General features: G+C 32.6%; 1 protein-coding gene across 2 annotated transcripts in view; it reads right to left on the reverse strand.

Moving 5' to 3' along the window:
- The window catches only part of LOC139521775 (sorting nexin-27-like), a 58,814-nt gene that overhangs the window by 8,978 nt on the left and 33,228 nt on the right, over positions 1 to 16,608 (reverse strand). Inside the window, exons 5-9 of one of the 2 annotated variants that reach the window (XM_071315380.1) lie at positions 13,473 to 13,543; positions 12,105 to 12,128; positions 5,319 to 5,420; positions 3,138 to 3,216; positions 892 to 1,052 (exon numbers count right to left, since the gene is read on the reverse strand). In XM_071315380.1, the coding sequence (XP_071171481.1) occupies positions 892 to 1,052; positions 3,138 to 3,216; positions 5,319 to 5,420; positions 12,105 to 12,128; positions 13,473 to 13,543 (437 nt within the window). The remainder of the gene's footprint in view (positions 1 to 891; positions 1,053 to 3,137; positions 3,217 to 5,318; positions 5,421 to 12,104; positions 12,129 to 13,472; positions 13,544 to 16,608) is intronic. The other variant, XM_071315381.1, reaches the window with a different exon arrangement.

A 16,608-nucleotide genomic window follows, 5' to 3' on the forward strand; every position in this document is an offset into this window, starting at 1 on the left:
TCTTCCTGTGCTACCCAAAATGCACATGATTTGATGTTCACTTACATACCAAATGATATTGAAGCACAATAACATAAATGGGGAATGTGTCCATGGGACACAGAAGATGCCCCTGCTTGCATATCATATACATGTATAAATGAACACATTTGTACTTGATCTGAGTTTTGAGGTATTAAGCATTGTGTATAAGGTTTATAACCATTAGTTGAGGCAAACTAAAGTTATAGAACAGAAACAAAAAAATCAGCAATTTTTCCATTTGTAAATGGGCATAAACCTAGAGCAGTAAAAATGATGCCACCAAAATTCAAACTTGATCTGTGTTTTGTGGTAATGAGCATTGTGTATAAGTTTCATACGATTAAGTATAGACAAACTAAAGTTAAGAGAACAGAAATGAAAAATTCAGCAACTTTTTCAATTTGTAAAGGAGCATATCTCTAGAATGGTGAAAGTGACGTCATCAAAATTCAACCTTGACCTCAGTTTTGTGGTAATAAACATTGTGTATAAGTTTCATAACATTTAGTTGAGGCAAACTAAAGTTAGAGAAAGGAAACCAATTTTGGGACATATGGATGGATGTACAGAAATACAGATGGACACAGTTAAAACTTAATGTCCCCTCCACATGTACAACTGCGAGGGCATAAAAAAAATTATGGTCCAAGCAAGCAAAATATTCTAAAATAAAATTCACAAGACATCAGCTTAAATGTTAAAAATGATATAGATTACATGAAATACTGAATATTTCACTGATTTCGGCTGAAATAAACAAAAACAATTGATCTTTTCACTAAATATGCACTGCTTTAGTGTATAAATAGTTGATTGAAATATCATAAAATAAAGAAATAATGTAAACATCCACACTGCGTTCCTTACCTCCCAATATAAAAAGTTGATTGCCAGATCATCAGAATTAAGAAAGGACTCTTGTGTTAATGTGAAAACCCATTTTCGTAACGTTATACATGTTGCTGTGGCAGTGCTATAGTTCTGGATATAAATATTATGAGGAAATTCTGTTGGTTGCAATTTTCTGTCTGTAAAAGAAAATTCATGTTATATTTAAAAATTTGATAGTCCTAATGTGTATTATACTATGCTCCAAATCTACAATGTACCTCTCATTCTGAAACTATCAAATATTATGCTCAACTAACCTTTGCAATATGTTGTGATCATTCTAACTTTGCAGTCAGAATGCTACAATCTATTAGCAAAATAAAGGCAGAAGATATGATAAATTTCTTGCATTTTATTTCTTTATTGCATGTTAGAATTTACCTTTAGTTTACATTTATTTTGAATCCAAAATAAAATCTTAAAATGACCACATTCCTATCTGTAGCAAAGACAGACAAATATATCATATTACATGATTTTCGTATTATCAGAATTTTTTTAACAATAATCTTTTTTCAAATAAAAGAAATTTACATGTAAATCCGCAATTTTTAATCTTTGTATGAATTATTGTTCATTTTTTTGTTGTTTGTTTGGTGTGTCTTTGATAATCATCTCCCATCACTCATAACTCCTAGACAAATGTGTTATAAATTGTTTTTAGTCTTTGCAGCTATATCTGATTCAATTACAACTGAAATCCAGCATATGTTTTAACTGATTAGTTCTTGTCATTTTCAAATCTCTGATGCTATTAGAAGCAATTTATTTCACCACTTCTAAAAATAACATTGAAGACCTACAAACATTATATAACACTTTAATATAAATTACATAATGTTTTTCTGAAGCTTCACAGGATTATAACTGATCACTCAATTGCCTTGTTCAATCAGTCTCAAATTTGCACTAACCATTGATTTCTAATGTCTAAACTGCAGACAAAATTTGTTAGTATCAGGGTTTCTAAATCATACAAAATTCAAGCAAGTCCAGAATGCTGATTTGTAAACTATTAGGATATATTCATCATATGAAGAAAAGAAGATGTTTATTTGTTAATTAAACTTTAACAAGACAATATTTAGAAACCTCTCAATTACATCAGACAAAAATAAGACGTCTAAATATCATTTTTACAGACAAGCCAGTCCTGATGAAAAAGCTTCAAGTTCTAGGATGTAGGATGACATTCATTTGTTATAACTTAAAGATATGGGTCTATTTATGTCCTGATATAGTGTATGGACCCCATGTTGAACACTGTATGTTGACCTCTACTCTAGATGTGTTTTTTTTTTTTTTATTGTTGTTGGATTGCTGTCTCATAGATGTATTTTCAAATCACCTTTCATACAAATGCCACAATAATAATCTCTATGTTTGTGTAATGAAGTGAGACAGTATGAATTATTTCTGTTTCAATGCAGCCTTAAAGGGGCACTAGCTACGAGATATATAAAAAATGATTTTTTTTTTGTTTGTTCAATCAATAATGAAAGTGAAATAGTGAAATAACAATTCGCTTTTTGCAGCCAAAAAGGGTCAATTTTGTCAAATTACGTTAAGAAACATTGATAATTAGTTATTTACTTGCAAGTGAATGAGTCGACCTCTTTAAATACGTATTCATGTGAACTTCATTTTAACCCCTAGCTAGAGATTGACAATGCATGCATTGTATGTGTACTGGTTATTTAAAGAAAAAGAATGTCAACAATGAAAGTGAAACTACGGTAAATCATTTGATTACTAATTCGATGCACATAAAATCATTCTTATACGGTTAAAAGCAATGAGTAACATCTATTTTTAATCTATAAAATAAAATCAAACAGACCTATAAAAATCCAATTGCACATGTTGGTTTAATCTATTCATATCTTTATTTATGTTTACATCGTTTATATGGTCATCTGAGGCCAAATCGATAGTTAATTAGATGGCGTCTGGACTAAAATACACACGAAACAAACCTATATATTATCTACCCTATGCTCTGTAAACTGTTTATTTTAGACTTTTGATAGTTTGGATAAATGTTTTACATTGTTATAAATCAAATATGAGAATTTGAGTCAAATCAGTGACCATGAATTTGACAGCTAGTGCCCCTTTAAGTTTATCTACATAAATGATCATACTAAAAATGTTGCACCTTACATATTGAAGAAAATGTAACATTTATTCCAAGAAAAAATTTCATTATCATGTAAACTTACCAAAATTATATTCTACAGTTTCAAATAAATAAAAACAACAAGCAGCCTTATCTGACATATTCAACTTCACAACCACAGCCTGAAAATACAAATATAGAAAATAATTCACTGCTTTAGAATCTAATGCATCATGGCCAATATTTAATTTTCAAAAGTGTACACCAAAAAGTTATAATTGGTTACAGATGTCATAAGCAATGTAAATTCAATGTGACTTCATTTTCATTTTGGGGTACAAACTATGAAATTACCAATGGTTCTTTAGATTCTGACACGGCCAATTCACCACAGAGATATACATTTTTGTAGTTTGGTTGTGTAGTTAGATTCTAGATATTTTCATTGTAGTTTAACAGAGCTATCATATATATATATATAAAAGATTTGTTTTCTAGGGTATTAGTTCTTGTGGACTTATGGTGACCTGTAATTGTTTACATCTTTGTCCTCTGGTTTTTAATGAGTAACTGTCTCCTTATTTTAATATTCATGGCTAACTTATTAGGATTAAACACTGCATGATAAACAAGTTCTTTCCTATGTTACAAATAAAACATTTTACTAAAATGCCTGAAGATACCATTCATGTATAGAAATCAAATTTCATTTTTTTTTTTTTATATTATCTTAAAACAGTTTACTGGAAAAAGAGAGGAGATAAAAAGTGGGAAATCTAAAACTAAAACACCATGGCCAAAGGAAAAAAGATAAGCAGACAATCAATAGACAGTAAAAGAAAACACAGGAGACTTTATTTAGCAATAAGAACTCCAACAGAAATTAATGGTGAACTCAGATGATATAGAAGGGGCAAATTATTAGAGTTTTCAGAGGACACACACAATTTACAATGTGTAAAAACATACCATAGTAGTAGATTTAAGGGTAGCAATTTATATTGACAATCACTTAAGTTATATTTCAGTAAAATTTTCAACTATATGTTTAGGGTTTAAAAAAAACTTTTCCCTAACACATGAACAATTTGTTAAACACAACATTGTGCTACTTAAAGAAAAAGAATGATTCTCATAAAAATAGATCAGTTTATCTAAAAATAAACAAAAAGAATAATCATTTTGATCCATCCTGTCTTGATTTTATCTATATATACATGATAAAGTCAAATAAGTTTATTTCTATATAAAAAAATATAAAAAATAAAGTACTTGAGTACTCTTCCTGGAAAACAATATAACAACATAACTACAAATAAACTCTTCCTGATAAAGGTAGTTTAATAAGGCACTTTTTAATGCTTCGTGTTCCAGGCACAAATTGCCATCTGTATTACTATTTATTTTACATTTATTTACTAAATATCTGCTTAATTATTACAAGGATAGTATTTTTCTACATAAGAAAATGCCTGTACCAAGTAAGGGATATGACAGTTGTTATCCATTCGTTTGATGCATTTGTCTTTGAGCTTAGGTTAGGGGAGGGGAGGGGGTAACCCGCTTACATTTTTAACCCACCACATTCTGTATGTATGTGCCTGTCTCAAAGTCAGGAGCCTACAATTCACTGAGTGGTTGTAGTTTGTTGATGTGTTTCAAATATTTTTGTTTTTTGTTTTTTGTATATTTTTTAGACTGTTAATTTTCTCATTTGAATTGTTTTGCATTTGTGATTTAGGGACCTTTCATAGCTGACTATGTTGGTCTTGTTTATCGTTAAAGGCCGTATGGTGATTTATAGCTGTTAATTTCTGTGTCAATTGGTCTCTTGTGGTGAGTTGTCTCATTGGCAATCATACCACATCTTCGTTTTTATATGTCAAACCACTGACAAAACAAAGGACAATCAAATGGAGACCAGTCAAGTGAATGACACACTAAAAAAAAATCAAATGGAAACAAGTCAAATGAAACACAATTAACTTCGGTCCAATGAAGGAAAGTCCATGTTCTGTGAACCATGAAATCTAGGTCAAAATCCTAATTTGGCATACATATTAAACAGTTCACTTCATAAGGAACATGTGTACTTAGTTTCAAGTTGATGTGAAAACAATCTACCTTAAACAAAAAATTTAATCAACCTTAAAAAATAACTTAAATCAGAAAAGGGATTGACGGACACATGAACTGGAAAACATACTAGTATATATTACACATCTACTGTCAAAGGGGGGCATAAAAATGCATGAAAGGTTTCAAACTGTTTTGTTAAAATTACCTCATATACTTGATCAGCTGTATCATTCCGTCGTATCGTCACTGTCGACACTTTTCTGTCTGGCAACAGTACTTTTAATTCTACACCAGAATTTGAACTATCCTGTAAAATTGTAAAGATTTTCTGATCTACAATCATTCATTTGTAAAAAACATGTCTAAAAATTTCCTGTTAAAATAATAGGAATGCTGCGGTGAGCAGCATGATATGGTTGCATATGTTTAATCTGCACCAATAGCAACTACCTGTAGTCTGATGCACCAATCTAGTAACTTTCATTCAGGCTAGTAAGTATTTCCAAAACTATGTCTAGTAACATAAGAAAAGTGTAGGAATATGGGTCTTCTATTTAGTAGTTGGAAAAGATTTTGGTGCAGACTGTCAGTTTTATCTGACAAGGTCATTGTCATAGTTACAAGTTTCCTTTTAAGAATTGTAAATATATAGTTTAGAATTATATATATGTAGTTCAAAATTAAATTCAAAAAGATATATATGGTTAAAAAGAACATTAATTCGTATTCTGCATATAACAGATCCACAAAGCAATATAAATAGATGAATACTGAATTTATAAAGGCTAAATCATAAAATTCTCTAAAGCACTATACCAAATAGGCAACAGAGAGTATAGAGTGTCCCATATACAGGAGCTGAAGTTTCAAAGAATCAACAGTAGTTATAAAATATTAAACTAGAGGCTCTAAAGAGCCTGTGTCGCTCACCTTGGTCTATGTGAATATTAAACAATGGACACAAATGGATTCATGACAAAATTGTGTTTTGGTGATGGTGATGTGTTTGTAGATCTTACTTTACTAAACATTCTTGCTGCTTACAATTATCTCTATCTATAACAGTACTTTCTGTGGAAAATGTTATTGAAAATCTTCAAATTTTAAGAAAATTGTTAAAAATTGACTATGAAGGGCAATAACTCCTTAGGGGGTCAATTGATTATTTTGGTCATACTGACTTATTTTTAGTTCTTACTTTGCTGTACATTATTGCTGTTTACAGTTTATCTCAATCTATAATAATATTCAAGATAATAACAAACTAGAGGCTCTAAAGAGCCTGTGTCGCTCACCTTGGTATATGTGAATATTAAACAAAGGAAGCAGATGGATTCATGACAAAATTGTGTTTTGGTGATGGTGATGTGTTTGTACATCTTACTTTACTGAACATTCTTGCTGATTTCAATTATCTCTATCTATAATGATCTTGGCCCAGTAGTTTCAGTGGAAAATGTTAGTAAAAATTTACAAATTTTATGAAAATTGTAAAAAATTGACTATAAAGGACAATAACTCCTTAGGGGGTCAACTGACCATTTTGGTCATGTTGACTTATTTTTAGGTCTTACTTTGCTGTACATTATTGCTGTTTACAGTTTATCTCTATCTATAATAATATTCAAGATAATAACAAAAAACGTCAAAATTTCCTTAAAATTACCAATTTAGGGGCAGCAACCCAACAACCGGTTGTCGGATCTGAAAATTTCAGGGCAGATAGATCTTGACATGATAAACAATTTCACTCCATCAGATTTGCTCTAAATGCTTTAATTTTTGAGTTATAAGCCAAAAACTGCATTTTACCCCTATGTTCTATATTTAGCTGTGGCGGCCATCTTGGTTGGATGGCCGGGTCACCGGACACATTTTTTAAACTACATACCCCAAAGATGATTGTGGCCAAGTTTGGATTAATTTAGCCCAGTAGTTTCAGAGGAGAAGATTTTTGTAAAAGATTACTAAGATTTACGAAAAATGGTTAAAAATTGACTATAAAGGGCAATAACTCCTTAGGGGGTCAACTGACCATTTTGGTCATGTTGACTTATTTTTAGGTCTTATTTGCTGTACATTATTGCTGTTTACAGTTTATCTCTATCTATAATAATATTCAAGATAATAACCAAAAACAGCAAAATTTCCATAAAATTACCAATTCAGGGGCAGCAACCCATCAACGGGTTGTCCCATTCATCTGAAAATTTCAGGGCAGATAGATCTTGACCTGATAAACAATTTACCCCATGTCAGATTTGCTCTAAATGCTTTAATTTTTGAGTTATAAGCCAAAAACTGCATTTTACCCCTATGTTCTATTTTTAGCCATGGTGGCCATCTTGGTTGGTTGGCCGGGTCACCGGACACATTTTTTAAACTAGACACCCCAATGATGATTGTGGCCAAGTTTGATTAAATTTGGCCTAGTAGTTTCAGAGGAGAAGATTTTTGTAAAAGTTAACGACGACGGACGCAGGACGACGACGGACGACGACGGACGACGCCAGACGCCGGACGCAAAGTGATGGGAAAAGCTCACTTGGCCCTTCGGGCCAGGTGAGCTAAAAAACAGCAAAATTTCTTCAAAATTACCAATTCAGGGGCAGCAACCTAACAACCAATTATCAGATTCATCTGAAAATTCCAGGGCAGATAGATCGTGACCTGATCAACAATTTTACTTCCTGTCAGATTTGCTCTTAATGCTTTGGTTTTTGAGTTATAAGCCAAAAACTGCATTTTACCCCATGTTCTATTTTTAGCCATGGCGGCCATCTTGGTTTGTTGGTCAAGTTACTGGACACATTTTTTTAAACTAGATACCCCAATGATGATTATGGCTAAGTTTGGTTAAATTTGGCCCAGTAGTTTCAGAGGAGAAGATTTTTCTAAAAGGTTACTAAGATTTACGAAAAATGGTTAAAAATTGACTATAAAGGGCAATAACTCCTAAAGTGGTCAACTGACCATTTTGGTCATGTTGACTTATTTGTACATCTTACTTTGCTGAACATTATTGCTGTTTAAAGTGTATCTCTATCTATAATAATATTCAAGATAATAACCAAAAACAGCAAAATTTCCTTAAAATTACAATTTCAGGGGCAGCAACCCAACAACGGAATGTCCGATTCATCTGAAAATTTCAGGGCAGATAGATCTTGACCTGATAAACAATATTACCCCATGTCAGATTTGCTCTAAATGCTTTGGTTTTTGAGTTATAAGCCAAAAACTGCATTTTACCCCTATGTTCTATTTTTAGCCATGGCGGCCATCTTGGTTGGTTGGCCGGGTCACCGGACACATTTTTTAAACTACATACCCCAAAGATGATTGTGGCCAAGTTTGGATTAATTTAGCCCAGTAGTTTCAGAGGAGAAGATTTTTGTAAAAGATTACTAAGATTTACGAAAAATGGTTAAAAATTGACTATAAAGGGCAATAACTCCTTAGGGGGTCAACTGACCATTTTGGTCATGTTGACTTATTTTTAGGTCTTATTTGCTGTACATTATTGCTGTTTACAGTTTATCTCTATCTATAATAATATTCAAGATAATAACCAAAAACAGCAAAATTTCCATAAAATTACCAATTCAGGGGCAGCAACCCATCAACGGGTTGTCCCATTCATCTGAAAATTTCAGGGCAGATAGATCTTGACCTGATAAACAATTTACCCCATGTCAGATTTGCTCTAAATGCTTTAATTTTTGAGTTATAAGCCAAAAACTGCATTTTACCCCTATGTTCTATTTTTAGCCATGGCGGCCATCTTGGTTGGTTGGCCGGGTCACTGGACACATTTTTTAAACTAGACACCCCAATGATGATTGTGGCCAAGTTTGATTAAATTTGGCCTAGTAGTTTCAGAGGAGAAGATTTTTGTAAAAGTTAACGACGACGGACGCAGGACGACGCCGGACGACGACGGACGACGCCAGACGCTGGACGCAAAGTGATGGGAAAAGCTCACTTGGCCCTTCGGGCCAGGTGAGCTAAAAAACAGCAAAATTTCTTCAAAATTACCAATTCAGGGGCAGCAACCTAACAACCAATTATCAGATTCATCTGAAAATTCCAGGGCAGATAGATCGTGACCTGATCAACAATTTTACTTCCTGTCAGATTTGCTCTTAATGCTTTGGTTTTTGAGTTATAAGCCAAAAACTGCATTTTACCCCGTGTTCTATTTTTAGCCATGGCGGCCATCTTGGTTTGTTGGTCAAGTTACCGGACACATTTTTTAAACTAGATACCCCAATGATGATTATGGCTAAGTTTGGTTAAATTTGGCCCAGTAGTTTCAGAGGAGAAGATTTTTCTAAAAGGTTACTAAGATTTACGAAAAATGGTTAAAAATTGACTATAAAGGGCAATAACTCCTAAAGTGGTCAACTGACCATTTTGGTCATGTTGACTTATTTGTACATCTTACTTTGCTGAACATTATTGCTGTTTAAAGTGTATCTCTATCTATAATAATATTCAAGATAATAACCAAAAACAGCAAAATTTCCTTAAAATTACAATTTCAGGGGCAGCAACCCAACAACGGAATGTCCGATTCATCTGAAAATTTCAGGGCAGATAGATCTTGACCTGATAAACAATATTACCCCATGTCAGATTTGCTCTAAATGCTTTGGTTTTTGAGTTATAAGCCAAAAACTGCATTTTACCCCTATGTTCTATTTTTAGCCATGGCGGCCATCTTGGTTGGTTGGCCGGGTCACCGGACACATTTTTTAAACTAGATACCCCAATGATGATTATGGCCAAGTTTGGTTAAATTTGGCCCAGTACTTTCAGAGGAGAAGATTTTTGTAAAAGTTAACGACGCCGGACGACGACAGACGACGGACGCCAAGTGATGAGAAAAGCTCACTTGGCCCTTTGGGCCAGGTGAGCTAAAAATAAATATGGAATGCATCCATGGAACACAGATGATGTACACCCTTGTCTATCAAATAAAATTTTAAAGGGACATAACTGAAAAACCATAATAGTGACACCATTCAAATTTGTACTTGATCTGAGTTAAGTGATAATAATAATTGTGTTTCATAACATTTGATAAAGGTGAACTTAAATAAGAAAACGGAAACGAAAAAAATCCTTTGTAAAGGGGCATAACTCTAAAACAACTTAAATGAAACCCACAAAAATCAGACTTGATCTGTATTTTTTTGTGATAAGAAGCATTGTGTATAAGTTTCATAGCACTTGGTTCAGGCAATTTCAAGTTAGAGAATGATAAACAACTTTGAGCATACGGAAGGACAGACATACATACAGATGGACATGGGTAAAACATAATGCCCCCTCAGCAGCGGCTGGGGCATAATAAATATAACAACTTCATTCAGAACATAATCCAAGCCTATAAAAGGTCACAAGAAGGTTGGTTTAATTTGCATAGCAGGCTTATACGGTAATGTTATTAGGTATTGGTTAGGTTTTTGAAAATAACATAAGGTTGGTGATATTTTGTACCTAGATATAATGTGAAGGCATGTAGACAGTGGAGGATTTGAGAGGGTGATTGTCCTAAACATGCCAATAATAGCATTCAGAAATAATGTGTGTAGCTTATCACTTGTCTGGTTTTACTCTTTTTTTTATGAGCATGCTTGGAAAATAAATACCAGGTATCTAAATCTCCAGGACTTATAACTTGATTATAAGAAAATCCTAAAGTAGTACAAGTGCCAAATCTATAAAATATGTGACTGATTCTACAGTGTGTTAACTAAGTAACACATAAAACAAAAAAATGTGACAAGTTCATGCAGCTACCATGTAACGACTGATTGTACAATGTGTTAACTAAGTTACACATAAAATACATAAAATGTTAACACAGAGATATGTCTAGCCTATTTGTTTATTTGAAAATGCAAATAATGAATTCAAATTAGCAATACTTTATTATGGAAGTTATGCCAATATTCGAAAGTCAATGAACCATGACTGAAGGTAATGGGCTAAACAATCTCCATGGAAATGAGGTGTGCCAATACTAATACAACTGTATACCAAATATCATTAACTTATCATAAGTCGTTCCCTTTAAACAAACCTAAACACAAACATTAACTGTAAACTATGTAAAAATTTCAAAGTCAATGAACTATAATGAGGGTGTGGGGTTATATAATATAATGGAAATGTTCATCTTAAACTGACCTAATCACACACTAATTGTAAACTACATGTAAACTAAGCAAAAGTTTGACTGAGGGGTAGGATCAAATAATCTCCATGGAAATGAGATATGCCAATGCTTATTCAACTGCATACCAAGTATCACTGACCTACCACTAAAGGTTCCCCATAAACTGACCTAATCACAAACTAATGCATGTAAACTAAGCAAAAGTTTCAAAGTCAAAAGACCATGATGACAGAGGGGTTGGGACCAAATAATTTCCATGTAAATGAGATATGCCAATGCTTATACAACTTCAACACCAAATATCATTGACCCATCATTAGTGGTTCTGCATAAACTAGACCTAATCACAAACTAATACATGTAAACTAAGCAAAGTTTCAAATTCAATTGATCAGGACTAAGGGTCCCAGGCCAAATAATCTCCATGGTAATGAGATGTGCTAATTCTAATACAACTGCATATCAAAGGTTCAAAATAACCTAGACCTTATCAAAAACTAAAACTATGTTGCTGCCACTGCCAGCGGAAACAGCATACATATGTCTCCCTTTTTGACTCCATCAAGGCGAGACAAAAATGAGAATTTATCATGATGGTACCATGTAAAATGAAAACTATTTTTAAAGTTATTGCACATTTTTTTCTTTTTTTTTTTGCATTTAGCTAATTAAGTGCTCAATTATCTAAAAATACTATGTTTATAATTTGTAGAGACAACTTTGACAAGGAGAAAACTGCAGATTTTATTTGTAGGAATGAAGCAGTTTATACTATAAAGGAGTCAGGGTTGTATATATACATACTTCTTCTTGGTCTACAGAAAGATTCTAAAAACAATATGTTATACATCAATGTTCAAGGATTTCCAGGAAATATTAATATTTATCTCCTACATTGTGAAAGGACAGTAATAAATCTTCTCTTTAACATTTCGCTGTAATGTCTAAGGCATTGCTGGTTTTCTTATACAAACATAAATACCGGCGTCACACATCAGTGTATAGCCCGGACATACGCCGGGCGTGTTAAAAAATCATGTACGCTGCCAATACGCTAGTAATTTTGGATGCATTCCACCTGTCAATCATATCTGTAACGTGTGCAAAACGAGCTTCAAGAGTGTATTGGGCGTACAAGAAGAGTACCTAAGCATTTATCGGGGGTTCAAGAAACATAAGGTTGTGTATGCCTGGCGTTTGTCTAACGTAGATGGAATGCACGCTACAAAGGAAAAAAAATTCTTGAACGTATTTGAGACGCGTCTCGGTCATATCTTGGACGTTCTATTATGGGGTGTTTGTTACAAAAACACCTGCATACGTTTAAGTTAAAGTCGAACGATCTCGAAGGGTATATAACTTGTCCAAAACGTATCTCAAACTTATCTGTAGCGTGTTAATCATGCTTGAAGCGTATGTATATTGTGCGTGTAGCTGGACGAAAATTTTTATGCATTGAGTTGTAGCGTTCACCAAGCTTATATCTTTGTATTTCGACGTACTTCAAACTTATGAACGGGTGTTTAACGATTGCTAAGCGTTCCTCTGGCGTTCAACTAACGTATACTGACTTTGTCAATTTTCTCTGTATGTTTGGTGCACGCCGGTGTATGCACCAAGGTGTGACACCAGCATTAGCAATGTTAATAATTTGTACATGTATCAAACATTCTTAGGGCACTTTTCATTAATTTTCTCTCATATTCTCATATTCTTTGACTAATAAATTTTGATTTCCCCTTTGGTGCCTTTATTATTTTTTTTTTCTCAAATGCCAGAAAAGCAATTTTTATCTAAATATAGATATAGACATAGACATAAAATGTAGTAAATATATCTTAATCTTAGACCAGAGTAAGTTTCCTGCATTTTTGTAATAATAATTAGTGATATTTCAACCTAAAACCATATTTTGAAAATTCAAAAAACAAAAAATTATTTAGTATGGCTGAAAATTAAATATGCTTTCCCAATCATGTGCAGAATATTACCTTCAAATCTTATATCTTTGCTAAAAAATGCCTTTAATTGTCTTTTTTTTTTAAATTATTTAAAATTACTACTATGATGAACCTTTCCAAGGCTGAAAGGTACTATGTAATGTACAAAACCTTTTTTCATAAATTTTAATATTGTCCAATACATGTAGTACAATGTACCAAAAATACTTACAGAGTCAACTTCTGGAGATGCTAAAAATTCCTGCATAATATCACTTTCTCCTAGCACTCTTACAGCACATACTGAAGAAAAAAAATCAACAAATTATTGTTAAAATTCCAATATAACATAATTTTTTCTAAACACTAATAAAGCATCAACTACAACAGAAATATCAATTAATCATTGCTAATTCAATATATATATATATATTACCGTAACATATTTTTTACATCTTCATAGATAAAACTGAAAGAATTTAAGAGAAATGTATTGCTGTTAATCCAAATCTCTCCATTTTTTCACTCTTCATTGGACTACTTTTTAGTCAGCTGGTCCGAGACCACAATTATTTCGTAGTGCATTTCTTTTAGAACATAAATGAAAATAAAAAAAATCCCACCTGCGCTTTCTCAACTTTTACAGTGTGTTGTACTACTTTTGGGACATATTATATCAAAATTATAGAAAACTTCATCGCCTCTAACTCAAAATATGGATAATTTTATGTTTAGGGCGTCTTGAAATCTTTTGACAGCTTCCGAAGTGCTAATTTAAAACCTTTTTCAGCTGGACCAAATCACTACTTTCCTTTAAAATTCTGGACCCAAATTTTTTACAGTGTAATTTCACCCCCCTACTTGCAATTTGAAGCATTAAACATGGAGAAATAAATTTGGAAGGGGTATAAAAATTAACGGCAAGTAACCCACTGTCAACACTAGGGACTATATTTGTGAACAACGAAAATCAAGGGACGACAATGGTGGTCTCAGACCTAATAGGGTAGAAAGAGTTGACACATCTTAAAAAAACTTGGTGTGACCCAAGCTTAATGAATTATAACACTGCTTACAAAGTTTCATGACAATAGGGTGTATATTATAGATCTATACTCATCTTTGTGTGTAAAATTTTGACGTTAAAATTGAAAAATTTCAACTATCAACATTTGGGGCTTTAAAAATTAAAATATTGCAAAAAAATACTTTTTAAATGCCTTAATATATAACTTATCATGTACTAAAAGCAATAGAGTACTCATTTGATTTATCAGACTTGGCATAATTATTCAAAAGTCAAATTTATATGAGCCTGCGCCTAAAAATTGAGGTTTTTCAATGAAGGGGAGCCTTACATGAAGATGTAATATTTTCCAGCAATTTTAAATTTGTGAAGCTTTTTGGTTATAAATAATCCTTACATATGTATTGAAGGTACTTTAAATGGAAAGAAAAGTTACAAATGACATATCATATTAGTTTAAAAGGGTCTTAGGCCAAGTAAGACTGGAAAAAATTTAGGGTCAATTTAGGCCGTGCCACATATTTACATTAAAAAATGCATATTGAGGCTATAAGAAATAAAATTTTGTGTCTTTTTATCATTTCTATACTCATGTGACATAATACAACAAATCTGAGCACAAAAAGACTCTTGCAATTAACTTTCCTTACAAACAGTATGGTCTGATACAAAGATTTTTGCCTTTTTAGTGAAAAACTTGCATGCAATTTATTCTCAACAGGCTTATATCTAAACCACTTGCTATCCTACAGAAGAAAAGAAAGTTTTACAGTGTGTTGTGCTACTTTTGGGACAAATTATATCAAAATTATAGAAAACTTCATCGCCTCTAACTCAAAATATGGATAATTTTATGTTTAGGGCGTCTTGAAATCTTTTGACAGCTTCCGAAGTGCTAATTTTAAACCTTTTTCAGCTGGACCAAATCATTACTTTCCCTTTAAAATTCTGGACCCAAATTTTTTTAGTGTAATTTCACCCCAATACTTGCTATTTGAGGCATTAAACATGGAGAAATAAATTTGGAAGGGGTATAAAAATTAATGGCAAGTAACCCACTGTCAACACTAGGGACTATATTTGTGAACAACGAAAATCAAGGGACGACAACGGTGGTCTCGGACCAGCTGGACAAACTGACTATTGTTCCTTGTTAATATTCAGTATAGATATATGATGTGACTCTTTTTCCTTGCTAACATTCAGTATAGCTCTATCATGTGACTCTTGTTCCTTGTTAACATTCAGTATAGCTCTATCATGTGACTCTTGTTCCTTGTTAACATTCAGTATAGATATATGATGTGACTCTTGTTCCTTATTAACCATCAGTATAGGTATATCATGTGACTCTTGTTCCTTGTTAACATTCAGTATAGCTCTATCATGTGACTCTTGTTCCTTGTTAACATTCAGTATAGATATAGCATGTGACTCTTGATCCTTGTTAACATTCAGTATAGATATATCATGTGACTCTTGTTCCTTGTTAACATTCAGTATAGATATATCATGTGACTTGTTCCTTGTTAACATTCAGTATAGATATATCATGTAACTCTTTTTCCTTGTTGACATTCAGTACACACCCTATCATGTGACTCCTGTTCCCTTGTTAACATTCAGTACACATCCTATCATGTGGCTCCTTTTTACCATGTTAACATTCAGTACACATCATTTCATGTGACTCCTGTTCCCTTGTTAACATTCAGTACACATCCTATCATGTGACTCCTGCTACCTTGGTAACAGTTAAGTATAGATCTATCATGTGACTCCTGCCTCATTGTTAACATTCAGTACACATCCTATCATGTGACTCTTGTTTCCTTGTTAATGTTGAGTATAGATCCTATCATGTGACTAGTGATTCAGTAACATACAACAAATTTAATATGTCTCAAAGATGTAAAGTTATTTACATTGTCTCCAAATTAACTTTCATTACTAGGTTATAGACATTTTATTGTGATTCTTGATTAAGAGTCTGACGATCATAGTAATGTTCCGTATCATCTTGGCAGTTGATAAATGGTAATACTGTCTAGATACAATTGATCTGTTCAAACCACTGTTGTGAATCAAACCATTTATTACAAACAATTAATTATATCTCATGGTATAGGATATTTAAGGAAAAATGTTTAAACATGTCTTTAGGAAAATACATAACTCTTCCTTGTTCTTTAGAAATGAAGAAGATATTGTGAATTCAGTGTTATCTCTGATAATGTAGCAAACTCGTTCCATACAATTCATCAAAATGTCTCAGAATTGCACAATCCATGTTCAAATGTGAAAAAGATGCAGTTTTGAAGTTTATTTCTGTATGTCTTAA

The sequence above is a fragment of the Mytilus edulis genome, chromosome 4 (assembly GCF_963676685.1).
Source record: "Mytilus edulis chromosome 4, xbMytEdul2.2, whole genome shotgun sequence".
Classification (NCBI taxonomy): Eukaryota; Metazoa; Mollusca; class Bivalvia; order Mytilida; family Mytilidae; genus Mytilus; species Mytilus edulis.